Below are 23,883 nucleotides of genomic sequence, written 5' to 3' on the forward strand. Positions count from 1 at the left end.
AAGAGAGAGGGAATTGCGCGTTTTGCTGAATAGTCATCCCAAGAAAAAGTTGAAGGGATGTCGTTTTCGCCCGCTTACAAAACACTTCGTCCGTTTTATTTATGAGGCCTAGCTCAGAATAATTTCATTCCCTGTATAATTAAGCTTACATGAATAATGTTGGGAATATAACATAAAATCATTTTATGACATGCTTATACCGTCTAAAGTTTACAGCATGAATTATATTATAGGCTATGTTTGTATCTTGGGGGCAATCCGCTGTGAGATCGAGTAGCCTAGTCTGTCTTATTTTAATAAGCAAATTAGAAAATTGACATTCGATGTTTGGGAGACTGTAGAAATATAAAATAAAATATAAAAAAATAAGTAATATATTTATGTCATCACATTATGCACGAATCAGCCGCAAAATTCAGAGAGATATTGTGAAAAATATAAACTAAATGTTATAGGCTACTATTCTGCTATTGCTAAACACCTCGACTGACCGAATTCTAAAAATGCAATAAAAAGGCATAAGCTACATATGCAAAATGTCCTTAAACACGTGTTTTAGTTTTCAGGGTTATGCACGAGGAGCTAAAGTCATTATTTGGAAATATTTACATAGATAGATAGATGTAATGTGTTTGCGTAAAGCAGACCAGTGTAACACTAAATAAAAATGTCAAAAAAACAAAAAAACAATGGTCGGGTAGATAGAAGGCATGTGCATTTGACAGTTGGCATGAACGCAATAAAACAGGTAGCCTACACTACACAAAAGCGGGTGACACTGTAAACACTCCACCTCCACAAGCGATCAACTTTTCTGTGCTTTCTCTCGTGAGATCTACTGAAAGTTGCTATCTCTATTACTTTTCACACAGACACATTTCATCCTGCTAACAATAAATGACTGTTTCCTGAAGTAATTTACAGCGGTGATACTTTTGCTGCTTTGTCTAAGAGGTGAGTTCGCTTAACAGAAATTCTAAAAGTTCTAGAAAAGCTAAACTCCCGTTAGTGCTCTCTCTCGAGGCCTAAACGATTGCCACGCAACACTGATCTGTTTTTATTATTTATTTATTTTAGAACGCATTGTGTGAAATGTTTATATGACGGCTGTATTTTTAATCAAACATCTCTATATTGTTGGCATAATAATAGCAAGCTTTGGTTTTCCAGCGTTATTTCTATTCTGCATGTCATAACATAAGGCTATTAATATTCAGCAGTCATCATTTTAAAATGCATTTGGCTAAATAGTTCAAAGACCATCCTACATTTTTTTTTTTTTACAAAAAACAAAACAAAAACAACAACAAAAACAAACAGCTATACGATCTTAGGCACAACACACAGTTTTGTTTCATTCTAACAAATTTATTGTTCTCGATCATCTCTTACGGAATCACTACTGAAATTAAATTACAATCAAATCATCACATCAAAATATACCCTTATCACCTACTGTCAAAGTCAGCTCGTGTAGATTTGTGCTCTTTTAAAAATGAGAATACAAAATTTAACAAAACAAATAAGGTCAACAGCGAAAAACAGGGAAAAAACATTTTACACAAGTCTGGGGGAAATAAATAATAACTGTTTGGAATAGTTCGTATGTATCCCGAATACAATATTAAAACAAAGGATTTTAATGAAAAATATTAAGTAAATAATTCCGATCACCATCTGATCTAATGAATCTATATTGCCGGCTTTACATAGTCTTGTTTATTAAAACCTACCAAAGAATACTGCTTGGAAATGGCAGCACATGAAAACATCCACAGCACCAGCTCTGGCCCACTTGGCAACGATGCTCGCACAGAAGATTTTCAAAGAGGTGCAGCTGCAGAATATTCAGTCTTTTCAAAAGTCATCTTTGATTTAAATTTGTCCTCAAAAATCCACGTAAGATTCAGTCCTTTACATTAAAAAAGAAAACATTTTTTTTTTTTCAAAACCTGTGATCTTGGAGATCAGAAACTGAGGGCAGTCTTTAGTTGTTTTTGTAAGGATTGGAAGGCCAGGGGGAAAAAAAATCCATTCCATATTTTTGGATAATATCAAACCATGCAGTCTTCTCTGCCAAGTTGGATGGAAGCTTCGTGGATGCCACTGTTCTTCGCTTTGTTTCAGTTGAATTTCATCACTTTGTTTGAGGTTCAATGTCCCATAATAACACACACAATTGCCTGCGTCTTTTGCCTCTCAAACAAGACATTGGTACAACACGGAATGGGGGGGCAAATATTTTGCTGTTCATTGCTAATTTCTGTTATTTTTCAGTTGAAGTTAATGCGCCAATATTACCTGGTGGAACGAACTTGTAGTTGTCACCCTCTGGTCGCCCGGTTCGCTCGGCCCAGTTAAACTTGCATCTTTTAAGTAATCTACTAAAAAATGTCCCTGAAAGAAAGAGCAGACACAACCTTTTAGGTTAAGACATTTAGGGCCTGGAAGAAGATTATCGGGCGGTTTAGGGTTGGGAAGGAAGAGGGGTGATTTGTTTTTTCTTGTGAAAAAAATATATAACACATCTGCAGTCTCAATATTCCCTCACAATCACAGTATCAAAATGTGTTGCTATCTTGATGATAGTCTGTGTTTTATCAGATTAGTCATATATAAAATATTTTTTTTTGTCTTGTATGCTGTTCTATGTCTCACTGAACATTCGTTTGCAGTCCATGGAGGGGGGCGGTGTATCTGCACTCACATTGCCGACCTGAGAATATACATCCTCCGGCGTCTGCGGCACTCCTGGGGGCGTCATCCTTTTCTCTTTCTGTCTCCGATTGCAAAACCAAACTCTCACCACCTCCTTCTCCAACTGCAGGTTGTCCGCCAGAGAGGTTATCTCTTGGGCCGAAGGCTTGGGACATTTCAAGAAGTGGCTCTCCAACGCACCTTTGACGCTCACTTCGATGGAGGTGCGCTTCTTGCGCTTCCTGCCCTGAGCCGCTATCTTGTCGATGCTGGTGGGGCTGCCTGTGGAAGAGTCTGCTTCCTCCAGCCATTTGTTAAGCAACGGCTTCAGCTTGCACATGTTCTTAAAGCTGAGCTGCAGAGCTTCGAAGCGACAGATTGTGGTCTGCGAGAAGACGTTCCCGTACAGAGTGCCCAACGCCAAGCCCACGTCCGCTTGCGTGAAGCCCAGTTTGATCCGGCGTTGTTTGAACTGCTTGGCAAAGTGCTCTAAGTCGTCCGACGTCGGCGTGTCCTCGTCGGAGTGCGGGTCGTGGCTGTTCACTCCGTGGTGTGCTTGCTGGTGATGTTGATGCTGGTGGTGATGGTGGTGGTGGTGGCTGCTGTGATCGAGCTCCGGCGTGTCGCCACGCACCAGACCCGGGTGTACTAGGCTCTGGCTGCCTGGCGGACTGAGCATGCCGTTCACCGTGAAGCCTCCCGGCTGCGAGTATATGAGGGACTGCTGCTGCTGCTGGCTCCCAGTTAGAGAAGGGATGTGGGCAGCGGTTGTGCTACCCCAGGCACCCGCGTGAGTCTGGTGGGGACCTAAATGTGGGGGCCTGTGATGCAGCGCAGTCCCAGAGTGCAAATCGTCTCTCCCCGAGTTATTTTTCACGTCCTGCTGCTGCTGCGGGCTGCCTGTCATTCCAACGGGACTAGACGACCAGTGCGATCCTGCTTCAGCTGCGGCCACTGCGGCAGCTGCAGCCGCCGCTGCAGCGTGAGGCAAGGACGTCACCCACTGGTGAGCGTGGCTCAGCATATGTCCCCCGTTGCTCGCTGCCATCGCGCCCTGCATGAAATCGCTTTGTACCATTTTAACCGCTGGGTCTCCTCTGTACCCACCGGACACTGAGGTTACCGCAACGCTGCCCTGCTGCATCCCACCTCCGGAGTCCGAGTGCACGATCGAGCCGGACGATAATATACTACTGCTGGATAGATAAGGGTTGGAAGCCGCTGTGGCCATTCCGCTAACCTTATGAATATGTTTGCTGATCACCCCCTCCCTTTTGCAGAAACTTTTTTAATGCAGGCAAATTATATCTCATGAATTATTCAAACTTTAAAAGTCTGGCTTGTGTTTTGACAAACACCATCAACAAAAAGCAAAGAGAAAGATATTGTAGGAGAGAGGACGAAATCCGTCTCTTGAATAATTTGCGCATTCATATATTTCGAACATATGAATGACTGAAACGATAAATTCCACTTTTATGTCGGCGTTGAAAAGCTCTCGGAAGTCAAACAGTCCTTCGATCTATATTTTCTTTTTAAATAGTCTGAAAACAAAGAAAAACCAAAGAAATGAAAGATAAAAAAAAAGAATGTTTCAAAACTTTGTCCCGCAAGAAACTTCTGGCGCTTGAAGAAGTTGTAATATGCCCTTAAAAATAATAAGTCCAAACGTATGTTCCGTTACTGAGTTGAAAAATATTAAACGTGGTTCTTCCTCAATTCTTTTGTTATTTAGCCGCAGCGAATTCACTTGCTCCGTCCCTTTATTTCTTTTCTTTTGCAGATTCTTTTATGGTGCTGTAAAGTCTGTCTCTTTGTTCTGTTTTGATGTGTTTAAACCTGCCAAACCGCTCCAGTTGAAGTACAATCCAGTATTACAGTGCAAAGCAGTGTTGCATGCCTTCTTTCTCATTCGCTTGTTCTCTCTCCTCTCCCTCGCTCACTCTCCCTCCCTCTTTCTTTCTCTCTCTGACAGTTAGCTCCGTCCCTCCCTCAGAGCTCGAGGACACACGAGTGTTTACCCTGTGCTGCGTACATCGTCCACTTCTTTTCCCCAAATGCAAGGAAGTCGGGCGTACGGCTCTCGTTGATTGGATAGCACCCGCAAGATTGACAGGTCTAGAGAACGCGCTTCAGGCACTTAGACCCCCCTTCCGGCCATTCCAATTGGCTGCTTTTGAATTTAAATAAATAAATCAAGATAAATGACTGAAAACTCTAAAGAATGTGGAAATATATGAATAAATACCAATTTAAGTAGCCTGTAATTTCCCATAGTTTTGGAGAATTATTCTGGGGAATCATTGACAAGACAGACTCTGACTCTTTTAGTGTGCTATTTCTCAGGGCCATAATAAAATAGCAACATACTTCTATTACTAAGCCTTAGGTTGAATTTAGATAAGAGTGATGAACAGTGACCTCTAACAAATAGGCTACAGCTGATCTTGTTGTAACTGAAATTTAGAAATTGGTCTTTTGAAAAGCCCTGAAGTTGCACTGGCTGCCTGTGATCTCTGTTTACAGCGATTTCACTTACTGACAAAAGGAGGTCTAAAATAGCTTCTCTTCAAGCATGTCTGCTGCAGTTTTTAAACTCAACTAAGCACGATGATATAGGCTAATATATTGACGCAAAAACCATCGTAATTGCGTCACTATACTATCGACTAATTTTCTTGAAACGGCGGCCTCTCAAGAGTTAACGGGATGACTGTGCGATGCTTCCAAGCGGAAACAGAGAGTGCAAGGCAACTCAACACAAGAAAGGCATGGGGAGAAAGTGGCAACCAAAACGAAGGCAAACAGAGCAGTCCTTTGGGGATTTACAAGAAACGTCTTTTAATTTAACTACCAAGATCGACTGTAGATAGGCCAAATATACGACATTCCGTTTCAAAATTTGCGCTGAATTGTTTAGACGTTACCATTAGACCCCTACAACATATGGATTCACCCAGTGGTGCCTATAAATAAAAGTGCAAGTCCAAAGAAAATTTCGGGTGACTGACATACGGTCCCCACAGCTTCAGTAGTAAGAGAGGTGTGACACCCGCTGTCAAAGGATCTCATTGTTTATGAACTACTGCTAGAATAACAGCTTACATAGCTCTCATAATAATAAGGACAGGCAAACCATATCCTACATGAACCAATGCACCATTTTACACCAATAATCACACCAAAAGCTATTGTGACAGAAAAGCTTATTTTAGATTTAATTTAGTATCGGTGTATTGGGTATAATGACACTGAATCAGGTTTTGTAGAAAACCCAAGAGAGGACTACGCACTCCCCTTCCCAGAAAATTTAATTTGGACCAGACTCAAAAACCGATAGAACCTCGTGGACTTGTTTACATTGGATGGCAAAGATGGGCCACCGCCACGGGGCTGTCTATTCATTAATTTCTAGCAGATTTTGGTCTAAATTAGTGATATGCATTTCATACTGCTCGCTTTCAAAGAAAGTCTCGTGCGGCCATAAGAAACGTGATAGCCAGTGGAAAGGCATTCACTCACTCAGAGGAGTCGAAGCAATTTCAAATGTTCAAGCCTTCAACTTTTGAAGTTTAATGCTTTTTTTTTTTATCTGAAAAGTAGGCTGTTTATTATTTATTTGTTTATGTAACAAGGTCCCCGTGTTCCCTGCTGGGGAGATCATTTGTTTTCTGTGCAAGTAGAGAGGGAAAAATCCCCAAGTATAACAAGAGACGAACAGTTAGTGCTGATTTTCATTTGCATAAATTTTCATATATTTTAGTGAAAATAATAGCGGTGCAGAGGAGAGCTCCGCTCAGTTGAGTCAGAGGGAAGAAAATCTTAGGAAGGACCGAAACGGAGGAAGAGAGTCGGTCACTGATGGACGAACAATGCAGTATTTCAGACATTTTTCCAGTTATCGTGGAATCTTACGGTAAGTGAAAATAAATCAGTATTCAGCGGGGTTACAGCTGTATCACCAAATAGCCTACCTTAACATTAATCCATCTTTATAGTACCTACCTATATACACACACACATATATATATATATATATATATATATATATATATATAGTTGTATATATGCATATGTCTGTGTGGTTGCAAAAATCGTGTAAAAATCAATAAGACTGTTTAGCTTTATAAATAGCGAGCAGACGGTTAAGCTGCTGTTTTGTAGTGAATGTCCAGTGGAGAATGTGCAATCAATCAAATTCAAACAGGAGTCCCTCGGTGGAATTCTCGGCGGAGTCGCGTACAAGTGGATATCAGGTCTTTTACATAAATCGATCTTTTACTTTTTTTTGCCAAAGTTTGATGCAACTTGGTCTGCAGCACTGACTTGTTTTGGAGCGCGCGCGGTGTAGAACTCGAGACGGTGTGGGTTTTTAGTTGTTACTGAAGGACTGTGAAGAGACAGCACTGCACATGACGAGCAACTGAGCAGAAAGCAGTCTAGCAGATCATCACCGGTGGCAAAGAAAATATGCAAGTGTCTAAGTAAGATATGCTTGAAATAAACGAGACAGCAATAGACACAGTTTAAATTATAAACATTTGGGGGTGACCAAAATATAGGTTACAGACAGTTGCAAAACTACATTTTATTAATAATAATTATATATATATATATATATATATATATATATATATATATATATATATATATATATATATATATATATATATATTAAATGCAATGTAGCTAGTCTATATGCAAACATAACGAAAACCTTTCCATTCGATAATTCTTGGGTTAACTCTGTGTGCCCTCCCGGTCGAAGATGCCATCTCTCTCGCAGCCCCACTAAGACCGTTTGTTTCATTCATGGGCAAAGCATTTCTGAACCCTTCCTCTCGGTTGCTATGGTGAGTGGAATAAAAGAGGGAACACTGGTCGCATTAAGCTATATGTTTGTGCACTGGAGTCGAGATGAAAGAAAGAGCCACAGTCAAGCCAAGAACATCTACCTTTGCGCCAAATACACAACTCAAGTTCTTAAATGTCTATAGAAATACAAGCGTCTACAAAAGATATATACATAAAATAACTGAAATCAGCACAGCCATAAAGATTAGATCCCACACTTACACGCGTGACAGTGACGTATGGGGGAGTATTTTGTCACCAGCAGGTGTCGCGCTTAGTCAGTATGGAAAAAACGTTAATGGCGAGTAATTGGGGTATTGTCCTTGATTATAGATTTATTCCTATATTTTGAGGAGAAGCATGGGGTGCTGATATTGTGAACTGATACCTGTTGAAATCATGATGCGAAAAAACACCTCCGTACAATTAATTTATTCATAAGAAATTAATTCAAATTATTGTTATTGCTGAAAGAAACAATGAAGACCCTGCTGTTTGTTACGTTTAAAAAATGATTCAGTGTATACTTTTTTAAACAGATTTTCACTGTGTACGCCTTTGTAATTCTGACTTTGATTGATAACGTAGACCTAAGTTGCAGTTTGTAGTTTATTAAAAGGTTTCGTTAAGGTTTGGGAAGTTCAAAAAGAAAAAAAATTCTAAACAGACAGTTTATTACATTTGGCAAACATTTACATAAATATTTTTGCGTTAAAATGCTTATGTAAGGTACATTAGTATTTAAATACATGAAAAAACTTTTCTATGTGTGTGACACAATATCATTGACCAAGGAAACATGTATTAAACAAAAACAGATCTAGATACAAATAAATTATTTGATATAAAATTCATTATAAAAAAAGTGCGCGCATGTTTGATCATCTAGTTAAATATTTGAATAATTACGGAATTTGAAAGTCACGAAAAAAACACACTGAACGCAGTTTTAACTGAATATCATTTAAGAGGATTGTGAGTAGGCTATTAACAATATCCCAAAGAAAAAAAAAATATTGCTTTTATTATAATTAAATTAAATGTCTGTTGGTTTTGAAGAAAGACAATACATGTAACAGAAATATAGCCTACTGCTGAATTGTCATTAATTTGAGAAACAAACCTTCAAAGCGCTAAGCTCATGTCTGACAGCGTGAAATTGTAGGCCAGAGCTCTGGCGTCGTCCCAAAAAAGAGGATGCGATGTCTCTTATTTTCTCTTAATTCCGGAAGATAAAATGTCATAGTGGGATGGTACATGTATATGATGTTATTATAAAATAAAATGGACTAATTCTAATTATTTTCTTACACGTAATTATATGTTGTATTTTTAAACCTTTAATTTAATTTGTTTAACTGCAATCATAAATGTATTACTTTCTTCATCGAAAAAGAAAGGAATTGGGCATGTGTCAAGAGCTGCATGCAATCCTTCAACATTGCCAGTTTTGAGCTTGCCACATTTTAATATACAGGCTGGAATGTGAATAATTAGTAAACAATTTATAGTTATTTGAAAGAAAGATAATAATCAAAATAACAACAAACACGCAGTAATGCATTTTTTTTTTTTTTACATTTTTTTTCCACAAATACGAACATGATCAGTTTAAAATATTCTGTGACAGTTGGTCAAACAGGAAGATTATTTCATAATTTGTGACTACGAATGACATTATTTTACATCCCTTTCCTATACATGAAAGCCCATCGAGTGCGTCACGTCGTTCCGCCTTGTTTATTCCACTGCTCCCCTGTGCATCATTTCCCGTAGCACCGGCCCAGGAGGCGCGCTGCTCATGACCGAAATGGCAAGAAATGTTTCAGAGCTCTATGTCTTACACGAAGATTATCCGAGCTTCATTATTCGTAAACATTCCAGCCAGCCCCTTATTGATTATGCTCTCTCCCATTGGAAATCAATCCAAATGCCATAATGTGCTTAAATGATATGCGGATGGAACATGTAATACCAGTATGAATATATATTATGTGTATATATACGCCAATGCAAATATGTATAAATAATTGACTAAAATCAATAAAATATAAAATAAAGACCCCAAAATATATAAATCACATCAGACATTATATTTCTGATATTATCCCCCAACTCAATTTCATTGAATTTCATCCATCTCAAGATATGTGTGATGTGACACAAATCTGTCTGTTCCATGATATGGATGCTAGTCTTCTCTCTCTCTCTCTCTCTCTCTCTCTCTCTCTGTGTGTGTTTGTAACTGACAGATCCCTCTTAACTGTCCCATGTGGACTAACAATATCTCTCGGACATCCTATAACAGAAACAGCACTGATTACTGCTGCAGGCCACTGGTACGATCTAACCCCTACTGTCCCGTTACAGGTCAGGGGCACTTTCATGAAACTCTTGATTATATATACATGCTAGGTTTATCTGACAATCCAACTTAATTATGCATCAACATATTAATCTGATGAAAAAGTTGCCTGAGCACTGCGATGTGCCTTCTACCATTTCAACTGTATCCATTGTGTGTGGACTGAAGTGGTGCCCTGCGTGTTTTTGTTTGTCAAACAGCACCGTTCCCTGAGGAGTGCGGTTTGTGGTACCTCCCTGCTCAGGATTACATTAATCAAAGCATTTATTTCCCCAGAGATGCACAGCACAAATCACCCAAAATCCCAATCAAATTGAATAACAGAGGAACCACGCATTGGAAGTGACCCCTGTGCTTTTTCTGTCGCTTGTTTTGCAGAAAAAAACAGGGTCTCTTGCCATTTTAGCTTCACTCACGAAAGCAAAGGTGTCTTTTTCTGAGAGGAGTTTCAATAGTTGAAGGTGTTATGCTGACTGTGAGAAACATGGAAATCTAATGCCAGGGGCCAGACACTGTGTGGTTTTTAGTGATGAAACATAGATGTTTGGTTTCAACAGCACATCTACAGATTTAAGGATTTGCTGTTGGTTGCAGAAAAGAGCAGTCTGTTAGGTTAGACAAACCCGCTGGTTGAGAACAGTCTCATCCCTTAGTATTAAAAAGAAGATCATATGCAGATGAAATCATTTCTTTTATGCTCGAGTTATACAAAATAACTACATTTGACTGAGTGCAAAACTGACAACACAATAAATCCCCGGCAAAGCCGCTTGGCTCGATAAATATTGCGTGCTATACGAGGCCTATTACAGGTACTGCAAATAAAATAATACAGCTGTAATTTTCCTCATGTGTTGTTTTAATGTAACTGGCGTGCGCCGTTTGAGATTCATGGTGAAAATGGGAAGGAAATGTGAGGCTGTTTATGGCAGTGCAGTGCGTCAAAACACAAATTCAGCTCTGCTGCTTTCAGCCCGATCAGGGATAAATGATGGAGCCTGTCCTGGAGTGGGTTACCAGACGGGAACGTTAACTCTGCTGGGGAGGTGATGGAAACAGGAGCATTTTGCTGTAGATACTTTTGTTGAAATATACAAGTCATAGTATATAAGTCACAGTTTTAACTGGTATAAAAAGAGCCTTTGTCTGAATTGTAAAAACGAGAGAAATCTGTGGCTCAAGTCAGTCGAAAAGGTGGCGTGCGACTGACAAATGACAGCATAAACATGTTAGCAACTACATAAAATCTGTTTTAGTATGTGTGGCCACGCTCGGTTGCCAGAAATTCATTTGTGTGTGTCATCTTAATTACGTTCCCACCCACAGTAGGAAAAATGGGTTTACATACATCTGTATCCTTATTTTGGCATCCTATATCTCCTAAACCTCTGGGCCTTTCCTCACTCTCTGTCTCTACCATTTCTACCTCTCTTTGTTTCCTCCTTCTAATTCTCTCCCTCTTGGTCCACTCACGCATCCAGCCCGCAGGGTCACAAAAGCAACGTTCACCAGCCTGCTAGAAGTGGCCTGACCTTCTGCCAAACTGCCTACCACACATTACTCATTACTCAGGCCGGGCACACGGACAGCCCCACAGCTAAAACGCTGCCTTTAACTCAGGCAACATGCAATGGATCATTCTTAACTCCTCCAGTTCGCTCTCACTCACTTTTATTAAAATGTGCATGCTAAGGGTGCACCGCAGTGCTTAGAGGCTGAATAATGGCTAAGCTAAGGAAACATATGCGTCTCATGTGTAAGGTGGAAAGGTCAATGAGTCTAATTTCTGGTATGCACGATAATGGCTATACAGTGCGCTCGCTGTGGATGATAGAGCTGGATATTTTTTATCTAAACCTCATGTTATATATGCAAACAGGCCTCCTGTAGTGTATGCTGAAGAAATTATAAGGTAATATCATTAATAATGGTGGTCATGGTGACGTAAGAGTATATACAAAATAGCAAACCTACATGTGTGTTAACAATTACTGACTGTTGTGGTGTTTGTATACAGATAATATGGTCATATAGTGTCAAAAGCTCATTAAAACAGGGTGAATAGGTTTAAAATTTGACCTCGGTGGAAGCTAATACTTATAAATAATTTATTAAAAATAATATCACTAGAATACATAAAAATGAAAAGAATATCGCAGTAATCCAAAATTGAGATAAGCTCGTATTTAATGAGATAAAAGTATTAAAATATCTAAACAAAATGTAATATCTATCTATCTATGATGTAATGAAATTAACTCAGCGCTGCATTTTTATTTACTTGCCTACACAGAAAAGTACATTTCCTCTCAATTCAAAGATCAGTCACTCACCTCAGTGAATAAAGTGTAAGGGGTGTTATCAGATAGCTACACAGACTTTATTAGCGAACATGCTGAGCATCTGGACACCTGAAGGAAAAAAATGCGCCTGGAGACAAAATGTGTATTGCGTGCCGTAGAAAGAATATTTGTTCAAGATGCAGTTCCAACAGATTCTAACATTGTTATTTCTCTTGCAGGAGAGGAACTTCAACTCTCCCACCTTCCCTCCCTTCTCCAGGGAGAGGGGCCTCCATCCACATTGGACTCAGACTCAATGTGCTGCAGAGGGACAGAGTGGCCACGCTGTGAGCGGAGACACACACACACACACACACACACACAGAGAGAGAGAGAGATCTCACTGCTTCCGTTTTCAGCTTACACTGCTGCTGGAGCTGTTAGCCTGCCGGCTATTTTTCTTTGAGAGACTATAAAAATATGCAAATGCTGTTGTTAAAGAGAACAGTCAAATGTTTTTCTTCTTCTGTGTTTGCACCTTGTGAGTCTGCAGAGCAAAATGCGTAAGGATTTCACTTTTGTCCCTCACTTTTTTTTATAGAAAGACAGGAAAAATTAAAGGAGAGCATCAGCGACAGACACATCATAAACATGTTTGAAATGACCAAGCAGATAGGGAAGAATAAAATAAATCTTACAAATATCCTGCTTCACTTGAACTGTATCTGCAGAGTGAGCGAATTTTAAAATGCTTTCCTTTTCTTTACCTCTCATCATGGCGGACAGGCCTTAAACACAGAGCATCAACTGCTTTAAGAGTGAAGGGAAAGTACAGGGCGAATTTGTAAACCCCTCACGGTGCCGCGAACACTTTTTGAAGTGATTATGAAGACAGTTCAGATCAAAGGCTTTGACAACTCTGAGTGCCCGCCAAGACTGAGCCCCTGTAATCGCACAGAGCCCTCCGTACAACACAGCGCACACCCCTCAAGCACCCGGCAGAACGCAACGCCACACTCACGCATAAACAGATTATCAGGGGACAGAAAACGGCTGGAAAGTAAATATGGGATTAGAGTTTTCAGACTGAACTGCACCGATATAACCGAGGAGATTAGCGAAACATTTACAGGTAGATATTAATTATCGGCATCACAGGAAGAAGAGGGAAAAATAGTGAATTAAAAACTCCATGCATATGTTATAATATAAATATCCTCATTATATTTAATATTTTCCATTGCATTCAACATATCACATGTATTAAATTAACTGCCATAATTTTCTAAATCCTTTACAAAGAAACCATAAGAGGCAGGAAAAAAGAGAGGGAGAAAAGGAGAGCGGGCATAAAAAGTGCTTTGTTGAAGTCAACAAACTCTTATATTTTTATATAATTATGTGCTCTGCTGCGCGTAACTGCTAGGCAGCATTGTAACAAATGTCCATCATTGGCTCCATTAGCCCTGAAGACAGACGGCCAATACATTTAGCTCAGTATTTTGCTAACACTATAAGAAAACACAATGGCACCAAACAAAACAACAACATTTATAGTGATTTTATTATCTAAGCATCCAAGCTGTATCGTAGAATTTGAAAAATATATTTTGTCACGCACATATGCACACACACTGTAAGTCATGTGGTAATATGTTAACAGGCTGCCATCTTGAACCTGCTCATCATGTTGTGGTTTGGTCATTTAACTGAAAGTTTTGCTTTTGTCAGTGTATTTACTGTTTTGTGGTACCGCACTGGTGCTGATGTGAAACAATAAAATGTGTGTGACAGCAAGTCCCCTCTCTGCCTCCTGTTTACGGTGCCACTCAGCGCCTCTCTCAGACTAACCGCTTGGTACAGTCTTCCCTGGATTACTTCCAGAACCCTCGGGTTCCGAGTGGCCCAGTCTCTGAAGAGCAGCCAACAAACGGGCCTTTCAGTGTGGACAGCAGATGGGGCGGGCCAGCCAGCCACTCGGAGGAACTTCTTGTGTCGCCAGACACAGAGAATGAATCCGCTTTTATCTGCCAGCCCAGTGGACTACAATGAGCCTTCCTGTGCACTTAACCATGAGACAGCACACACACACACATAAAGAGAATGATGCCAGACAGGTAGAGCACATTGCCATTCCCTAACCATGGAAGTGAAAATCTGAAACTCTGGGTTTGGCTACATTCGCGATTTAACAGACAAACACACAGTCTGTTTGTTCAATCATGTAAATCATTCTCTGGGTGGAAGAGCTACAATCCTGATAAACAAGTGAAAAATTAATTCCTGAAGAATGATCAAATTCAACATTATTTAGGCATTGCGATCAAAGACAGCGACTGCGCCAGGCTATACAAGGCTGTTTTTAATCAAAATTGCATGCTAATATTTCTTAATTCCTTTCATATCTTGCATAGGGGAGTTAGAAATCCACGCATATTGACCTCTCTGCTGTTTAATATTTACAATTCAGTATTTTGTCAGCCGTTTATGACTAATTGTTCCAGACAAGCTTTCCAATGTCTCTTTAAACAGTAGCAGATACTTCCACTGACTAGTCTCTCACGGATAATCATCTGACACCACTGCGCCGTACTGCTTCATACTAAGTGTGTGTAGTGTGTGCATGTTTGTTCTTTTGACAGCTTGGTCACAGGGAACTGCAGGCCCTATCGATTGCCTGATCATTAGGAGTGACCAGCTGAGCGGCGACATAGCCGCAAACACCACTAACTGCAATGCAAAACATCTGACCTCTCTTTAACGAACAGCCATCGAGTGACCAGACCTACTCATTGACCCGTAAAAGTCACTGAAGGCCAGCAGTGTTGAGATAACTACACCCAGATGTGGACTGTTTCATCGACTGCCATGGATCCGCTGGGCTCGTGCGATTCAGAAGACGATCTGACGTGGATTTTTATGAGGAAATGTATCTCATATCTGATGGTTTAGCAGATGTCCGTATGCAGAACAGTTGGCAGGTGTGTCTGCCAGTACAATCCCACTGATGATACAGTTTACACTAGTCCGACACCCACTGCTGAAAGTCTGCGAGTGACACTGCTCACCTCCTGTTGCGCTATTAGAATGCACGGCTTCCAGTTCAGAGCCTCGCACCACCCCAGTATGTGTGTGTGTGTGAGAAAGAGACAGTGAGAAAGGAGGGGGAGGCAGGGAGATGGTATGAGGAGGAGGAGGAGGAAAAGGCCACTGATCAGTGAGTGAATGAAGCGTTTCTCTGGTGAGTCCCTCAGAGGGGAAGCACCCTGCAGAGGACAGTGTGGAAATGAACTCGATGAGGCGGTGAGCGTTTGACCCCATGTCTGTCCTCGCGCCACCCTCACCACTCTCATGGCTGACTGACACCGACTACATCCTGTCTGCAATGACTCACTGCCCGTCTGTCATTACCTCGCCTGAGCACTTTCTTAATTCAACACTAGTACATCCGACCATAAACGAGCCAGGGATTCCATGTTTGAAGTGTCATATTATGATATCACCCGTTTATTTTCTTTCTGTCAGGTTTCATCCTTAGTTTCTTCAAGAAAATGGGTCTGTTACTTGCTAACCAACACCATATGAGTCTAGCGGCGTGAGAAATATCTAAAAGCCGGCTGCTCGATAGTTGAGCTCCAGGGAAAGGATCCTTGTGGGGCAGCTGAAGGAATGGGGGGAAGAGCAGAAGCAGATTGCAAGAGAAAGCGGGGGCTTTGAAGGTTGTAGGTAGCAGGTTTTTCCCTGCACCACTGTAGGAGACTTGAGTACAGGCCCCCACCCGCACAGGTGGTAGTGCTCATTTCAATTTAGCTCAAATCTACGCTTGAAATAGTGCGGCTGTCATAAGTAATCTGCAGCCCAGGACGGAGCACTGCCTTGGTCGAGGAGTAGTGGGGGGAGAATGGGGGTGTCAGAGCAGACTACGTTGAGTTCTGAAGAAGAAGCTGCTGCCATATGCCCTCCCAACAACCTCCTCCCCCTTCTTCGCTGTTCCTTTACTCTTCCAAGCACATGTTCACCGCAGGTCCACTCATCCAGAACAGCACAAAGAGAGGTCAAAGCAGTCAACAAGTTATTTACTGCTGGAGAGCCGCTGTGTCTCACACACCCCATCTGCTTTCGGAGATGAGACCGAATCCCTCGTTATGTAACACAAGATAAGCTTTTTCTTTTTCTTCTGACAAAGATCTGATGCACACCCATAACTCTTCTGTGCTTGTTGCACAACTGGTGGGTGGGCATCACAGAAGCCACTAGTCAAAACCTTCTGTGCTAAAAGTCTCATCCATTTTAAACATTTCATATTTGAACCAAGTTCTGGGTTTTGTTTAATTTAACCTACAGATGATCGAGATGTGAAACACAACAAGCACAAAACCAACTTTGGCTGATCCAGGAGTTATTCCAAGGCAAATAAAAGTTTCATTGGATTAGTTTTCTTTCCTAAAGAAAGCAGTTTTTTTTTTTTTTTTTTTTTACATTTATGCATTTTATTTATGGCAGACACTTTTATCCAAAAGAACATAATTGCATTCAAGGTATACATTCTCTATCAGTTTATGCATTCCCTGGGAATCATGGCCATGGTTTTGTTCCCTAACGTTCTACCTACAAGAGTGCCTGGCTAGTTTCTGCTGATTTTACTAATAATTAAATGTTTCCAAAGTCAAATCGGTAAGAGTAAACTGTAAAACAACGTTCCCAGTCAATGCCCAAGTCAATCTGCAGTCGTCTTCTTGGAAAGCTGAAGGAGTATTTAAACAGAGGAGACGAGGCAACGTCTATAGACAGCACAGAGGATGGACAGATCAGAGCAAGCTTTGCAATCCTGGAAGTGTTTCCTCATCAGAAAGCAGGCGTTTTTAAGCAGTGTTGTTCTAGCCTGGGGCTACAGCCCACTGGATCATGTTGAGCTCTTTCAGGGGAGGAAGAGAAAACATGGCAGGCCTCGATGAATGCAAATGTACCTTGTGTATCTCAAAGGCATCTTGATGGGGCTTGGAAGCACAGATGCCCCTTTAACATGTCTGATGTGGGAACATCTAAATAATATATAAGCACGGACATGAGGTGTGCTTTTAAAATATAATCGAAGAGCTTTCAAAAGAACCATGATGGTATGGTATTCCCTCACCTTTAAAATGAAAATGTAATCATGCTAATTTATACATGAATTGTGAAATTAATCTCTACTTTGGTACATATTTGCCCATCAAGAGTTTCCAAAAGAACCACGGGCATCTGCACAGTCAGCACTTGAGGAACCAGGCATGGCTCGCCATACCATGACTTTGGAGGATTATACTCAAGTTGCCCCCTTTGGACTGTGTGCCTTGCCTGTTGAGCTGCCAACCTGGCCTGCTCTTTCACAGCATGGCAGAGCCTCTCCAGGAGGTGGTATTCTTTCTGGACAAACATGTGTTTCTGTGGCTGGTACCCTGCCCACTACTGCACAGACCGTGCCAGGGCTCATGCGTCTGTGCACTGATAGAGCTACGATGAGGTTGTGGGAATGCTGGTCTATCTTTTATCCTCCGGCTTCAAATGAAGTTGAAATTGAGTTTTTAGCGGGTTTCTCTCTCCTGCTTACATGACTCTCGAGCAATGGCTCCTCGCCTGCAGCATCAGCAGGGAGTCCTTTCAAAGACTCCAACACTGCAAATGCAAGAACGCATGTATGCAAAAGACACACACACACACACACACACACATTCTTTTTAGCTGCTAGAAACACAGGAGTCTTCAGGCAGAGGACACTCTACGAATAACTTTCATGCACATTTGGGAAAAGAGAAAGTTTATTCCCGAGTTCTCAGGGGGAGATTACGCACTGCGCACACATTGGTGTCTTTATGATTGAAGTCCTCAATAGCCTCCCTCTTATATGCTTCAACATTAGTGCATATTACAAACAAGTCTTAATATATCACCCACATTTGTCCTAATGAGTAAAGTTGGTCTGTAGTTTCACTCGTTAAACTTCTTCATCCAGACCCACATCATCTGTATATTCATGCTTCATGACTGTGCTGAAGCTGTAAAGGAGAGCAAGAAGAACTGGTGAAGAGCTTGAATTGACAGGATTAATGGACGAGGAGCTGAGCGGTGCAATTACATCCTTCAGTGAGGGGCATTTTTCATTTTTGGGTCCTCCTCATCTCTGGCTTTCTCTCCTGTGGGAGAGAGTGTAGTCCTAGAGGTTTGTTTGTTTTAATTATTTTTCCATATGCAAATGTGGTTTTATTTAATTGCAGTGAAGCAAGCAACGAGCACAGAGAAGAAAGAGGGGAGGAGAAACTCATTATTGATTCCTGAGCCATCTTTCTGGAAGCCATCGCCATTACGTAGCGTAATCCATCTTTCCCATGTATTAACTTCAGTACAGGCATGGGGAGAAGTGTTAATGCCTCCTCAGAACATCAATCAGACAGTGAGAAGGAATTAGATAGGAGAACCTCTGAACAAGTTTCTTCTTCTTCTTTTTATTTTTTTTATTTTTGACAGGTACCACTCAGTAAAATTAAAACGGTTGTTGTAATGAGACAGGTTAAAATAAGCCATGCGGGTTACCAGCAGCCTTCCACTAAACTATCCTCATTTATTCCGCAGGCTTGAAATAATGTTTTCTGCAGGGAGTTTCCAATAATGTACTACTTGAGGAGATGAGTGTGATTGTGTGGTGGGTGTGTGTTTGCATGCGTGTGTGTGTCTTGTGTGTGATTGAGGCTCTTCATGGCTCTTTTCTAGTGTACAATACGCCTTGCGCTATGCAGAGATGAGACATAAATATTGCTGAATAAAGAGAAGTGCGTTATCAAACCCTGCCTTCACAATTGAGAGCTTAATTACCCAAGGCTGTGCTTTAGGAGTGTGTGTGAGCAAGACGGCCAGGTTTGAAATTCAGAGACCCAGAGTGTTTCTTTGCTTGTTTACTTGTTAATTGCTCACTGAAGTGGGCAGGGCTAAGAGTTTCCATTAGATGAGTGACATCTTCTTTTTCAGCCTGTCAGACCGTGCTTCCCCATACAGAGACGGACGGATGTCATCCGTCATTCCGAAGGCCTCCCTGATGGTTTATTGGAGGTGTTCATGGATGTATGACGTGCTCGTTAATTTCAGGGACTATTAATGAATGGCTTGAGATAAGAAAAGGATAAAAGCGAGAGCCAGGAGTAAAAGAACTGTGGAGTGAGCAGGAAGCTCAGTTTCAGCGTTTCTGAAAAAACCCTCAAAGTCTTTTCTTTAATCCATCCTGACAAGGCTGAGGCTCAATCCACCTCTCTCTCTCTCTTTCTCTCCTTCTTCTGGATCAGTAGGGTCCTGCAGTGGTGGAGCAACAGCATGAGTTCTTAGATCAGTGTTCTGTGTTCTGAGAGACACACACACAGAAAGGGTAATTACTATGCCACGCTGAACAGTAAAAGCAGACCTAATCCTCTGCGTGTTGGAAGCCTGTCTACCACGGCTGCACAGGAGAGATTGTACATAGTATGTGCTAGGACAATGTTTGTGTGCTTACACTTGTGTCAAGTTTTCTTAAAGTAATAGTGTGGTGAATAAGGGATTTTTTTTTTTTTTTTGTCTGTTCCTCAGACAAGGCTACAATATGTATTGTGATAATTTCAGAACACTTTTCCTGTGCTTTTTTTTTTGGGATCTTGGCAGTATAAATACCTGCCAATTTTCATTTTATGAAACAAAAGAAAAAACACACCTTTCATTCATTAAAAATAGATTAAAATCATTGTTTAATATCTAATTAACTGTTGACGGTTTATAGAGACAGTTAACAATGAACGGAAACCTTCCAAATCATATGATCATGTTTATTTTTTACATATTTGTACCGATGGTACTTGCACTGATTCTGCAGGAATCTTGCAGCAAAGTATTTGTGTGTGTTCCTTGCTGGCAATGCTCTGGGAGAATTGCATCAGTCAGAGAGTAGTGCCTACTGAGCACCGGGCTGGATGCAGAACATGTTTCCCTGGGAGCCCAGTCTGATTGGACATGCACAGAGGATGTAAATAGCCTGGCAGTGCTTGGGGTATTCGGCATCGCCAAACAGGCCTTCCACTAACCAGGGAGACACCTGCAAGGAATCCCCCACTGTGGGCTTCATTTAGAGAAAGTCTCTTCTGGCTACACCTGGATATCTCACTCAGGCCCAACTGCGGTGAAATACAGCTGCCAGTCATGCAGATGAAAGGTCTACCGTGACCATGGTGAAACTGGCTTTTACATGGAGGGTATGCTGTGCAAACAGCACAAATAATGGGGTGATAATCTGCTCTAATACCACCCAGCTGGCCTGCTATACCACCTCTGGAAGTCTGGAAGCATTGCAATATGTACACAGGTAGAAACCAACACTAGTAAATAGGAAGGAATCAATACTTTTGAAACTGATACTGAGGAAAAGAGGGTTAAACCGGGCATTTCGACTTGTCCCTGTTGAAAAAAAAAACAGAATATGCTAGTAAGATATGATTTGTAGCATGGCTGCTGGTTTGAGCTGGTTTCAAGCTGGTGTTTAGCTGGTCATGAGTCATATGCTGGGTCATATAGGACATCTGAAAGCCTGCCAGTGCTAATATGTAACATCCATGCCTCCCTATTACAGTTTTAAAGATGATGTTTTGATCGACAGCTGCACCCATTTCACACTCACAGCGGAGGTAAATGGTATGATCTGCGCGACGACTGATGGACACGGAGCCAGGCTGAGAGACAGAGAGCACCGCAGTGGCGTGTGGAGGTCGGAACCAGCATATGCCAGCCAGTCAGCCTGTCCTCCCCACTGCCGAGTGATGAGAGCAGGGAACCGAGAGCCGCCCTGCCCCTGACGAGCTGCCAGCTGGCTGGGGAAGAGAACACAGTGGACTGACACTCTACCAGGGGGTAACCTGCCAGGAGGAAGGGGAAGACAGCTGCGTGTGTGACTGGTGTGTGGGTGTGGTCAGTAAGTATGCATGTGTGTGCATGTATGAAAGGATACAGGCACTGCTCAGGGCGCGGTTGGTCTCCTGCAGGGGTCCAGATGGATGCAGGGAGGGTGGTGAGCTTGATTCAAGGGTTTTTGGAGAGAGTGACAAGAGTGACAAAATTTCTGTGGAGCTCAAACTGTGCTGCCAGCATGTTCTCTCCTGGCCCGCCTTCTGCCCCCCACTGTCACCTGTTAACCCCCCACCCCTTTGCCCTGCTCAGGAATTGGCTTTGAGATGGGCACACACACACTTAGTTGAACAGGCATGAAGGCATGGTATGGTTTCAGAGGCTTTTTCTTAGTGTGAACTGGCCAACTAAAACTGGGCTTACAGTCATTACTGATGTAGGGACGCTCCTAAATCAGGACCAAAAGCACTGAAGCACCGAAAATGTCTCACGATATGACATTCTTTAATTTGCTGCATTTTATCTTTATTTTCATTAGTTGTTCAAACTAATTCTTTACATTTTTGGGACATATCTATTTATTGAGAATCAGGGATGTAGGAATGATTTGAAAAAGGAGTACCACAATATAAAATACATCTGGTTTGTTAATGAATATTCATTATGTGATATGACATTTGCCTAGTAGACATAAATGATATGGTTTGTAAGGTAAGAAAGTAATTCTTTATGTGGCTTATTATAGGCTTTTGCTTATTCATCCAGCTGTATTTTTTTCTGTTCCATAAAATCAAGCAAAGTTTGTATTTTTATTTAAATTATTTTAAATTACTGCCTGTTCACAAACTGTCGTAAGAGTGTCCAAAATAAAGTCAAGTCCCCATTATATATATATACATATATGTTACAGTATACAGAAAAGGAAAAAATCATATCATAAAAAAGAATTCACCACACAACATCTTACAGCTAACCTTGCTTTAAAAAGTCAAATTATCATATTTTTTATTGACTTACACACAGTCCTGCTGGGGTCTTCACTATTATTTTATTTTATTTTATTATTTTTGCATGGTGGTTGGACATCTACTTGAGTTGCTGGAAAATAGTTTTTCAAATATTAATAAATGGTAAAGCAGGTTTGTTAATTTTTTCCCCCTTCAGAAATAATAAGTAAAATATTATTGAATAAGCCAAACTAAAGTTTTCTTTTTAAGAACTGTATTGTTTTAATGAGATTTTTTTAAACATTATGATAACATTACAATACAATATATTTATGATATCATTATGATATCATAATATTTTCCTCACACTGACCTTTTGCACCCCTAAATAATTACCAAAATGGATTTTAATACAATAATCAAAGAAGATAGATATTAAAGGCTTGCATAATACATTTTTGAATAAATTAATAGATGATGCTCATGTCAGTTTCTAGTATATTCTAACAATTTATATGAGAGTATCGCTCTACAGAGTCAAGCAAACAAACACATTTCATTTAAAATATTAATAATAAAATCAATATTTCCTTAATATGGTACATCAGGAACATTAATGTGTAAAATCTATTCTGTAAAAACACGGGTCAAATTAAGTGTGCACAAATAGTAAGAAGCTTTTATCTTCAAAACAGCCAATGTCTTGTTTCATAAGTCTCCCCTCCTAATTCTATCATTCTTGCACTCTTTCTCTATAATAAGACTCTTTTGTGTCCTTGATCAGTGTGACCTACAGTGCTTTCTCTGGGAATAATCTCTGTCTTTTATGAAATTAGTCTGGATACAGAGCAGGAACGCCGGAGCTGTCTGGTCCGCCCTGCGGGCCGGTAGATCTGTTGGACCTGGTCCCATGGTGAGGGTGGAGAGGAGATCAGACCTCCCCTCACACATACTGTCCTTCAGATACATCTCCATGGGGGCATCATTAATCTGGACCTCATAGAAACAGAAGAACTGTTTGGCTTGTAGAGAATGATATTAAAAAAAGTTACGCTGGCATATCATATACATGCTATATGTCGAAGAAAAGGTGAACATTTTCTTCACTCTTTCTCATCCGTACCTCTATTTTCCTAGTTCTCTCTCCCACTCTCTGTATCACGGGTTTTAGACTCTTTTCATATCTCCTCCAAATACTTTCTTGACCCTACAGCCATCTTCATTTCAGTTACAACCATGACACACACACACACACACACACACTCAGACGTCACATTTACATTTCAAACTGGCACTGTGTCTGCCACACATTCATTATTTACCAGCCCCTGGCCACAGTGGAGAGTGCCTGATCTCTCCCTCTCTCCATCTCCCTCTCTCTCTGCTTCTGTCTCCCTGTGACTCTTACCCTCTTCTCTACCATCTCCACTTCCTGTTTCTACATTGTGGACAGGTAAAGTTATGAGTACAAGGTAATTATGGCTCTCGGCATGGCCAAATCATTCTTATCACACAAAAAACAAAACAAAACAAAAAAACACGTTGAATGTTACCGATATGGATGTAATGTATGAAAACAATAAAGTGCTCTAGTGTTAGTGTTAGTGCTCTACACTAACTGCTCTAGCATAAAAAAAATAATATTAAGATATATAACAGGTGTGTCTTTCTTTTTGTTTCTCTAATCAAAATGTTTTCAACAAAACTTGTTTATTTTTATATTTTATATACCACTTTAAATATTTGGTATAATAATTACATAAAATAAAACAAATCGGTATGATAATGTATGAATAAATGACTGACTGACTGACTGAATAAATAAATAAATAAATAAATACAA

The 23,883-nt window shown here is 40.7% G+C and overlaps 1 protein-coding gene and 1 long non-coding RNA gene across 3 annotated transcripts; one reads left to right on the forward strand and one right to left on the reverse strand.

Moving 5' to 3' along the window:
- Positions 1-1,347: 1,347 nt before the first annotated feature.
- On the reverse strand, positions 1,348-4,721 carry LOC127959149 (POU domain, class 3, transcription factor 3-B). Of its 2 annotated transcripts, none has more exons than XM_052558157.1 (2): positions 2,717-4,721; positions 1,348-2,397 (listed from the first exon to the last, which is right to left on the reverse strand). In XM_052558157.1, the coding sequence occupies exons 1-2, from the start codon at positions 3,926-3,928 to the stop codon at positions 2,284-2,286; spliced, it is 1,326 nt and encodes a 441-aa protein (XP_052414117.1). In that variant the 5' UTR covers positions 3,929-4,721; the 3' UTR covers positions 1,348-2,283. The 2 variants fall into 2 exon arrangements, with proteins under 2 accessions (XP_052414117.1, XP_052414116.1); XM_052558156.1 differs by having other exon boundaries at positions 2,708-4,716.
- Positions 4,722-5,887: 1,166 nt separating this feature from the next.
- On the forward strand, positions 5,888-13,995 carry LOC127959344 (uncharacterized). The gene is made up of 2 exons (XR_008154244.1): positions 5,888-6,613; positions 12,438-13,995. It is a non-coding gene; the product is annotated as an uncharacterized LOC127959344 (long non-coding RNA).
- Positions 13,996-23,883: the final 9,888 nt, after the last annotated feature.

Source organism: Carassius gibelio, chromosome B6 (assembly GCF_023724105.1).
Source record: "Carassius gibelio isolate Cgi1373 ecotype wild population from Czech Republic chromosome B6, carGib1.2-hapl.c, whole genome shotgun sequence".
In the NCBI taxonomy this organism is placed as follows: Eukaryota; Metazoa; Chordata; class Actinopteri; order Cypriniformes; family Cyprinidae; genus Carassius; species Carassius gibelio.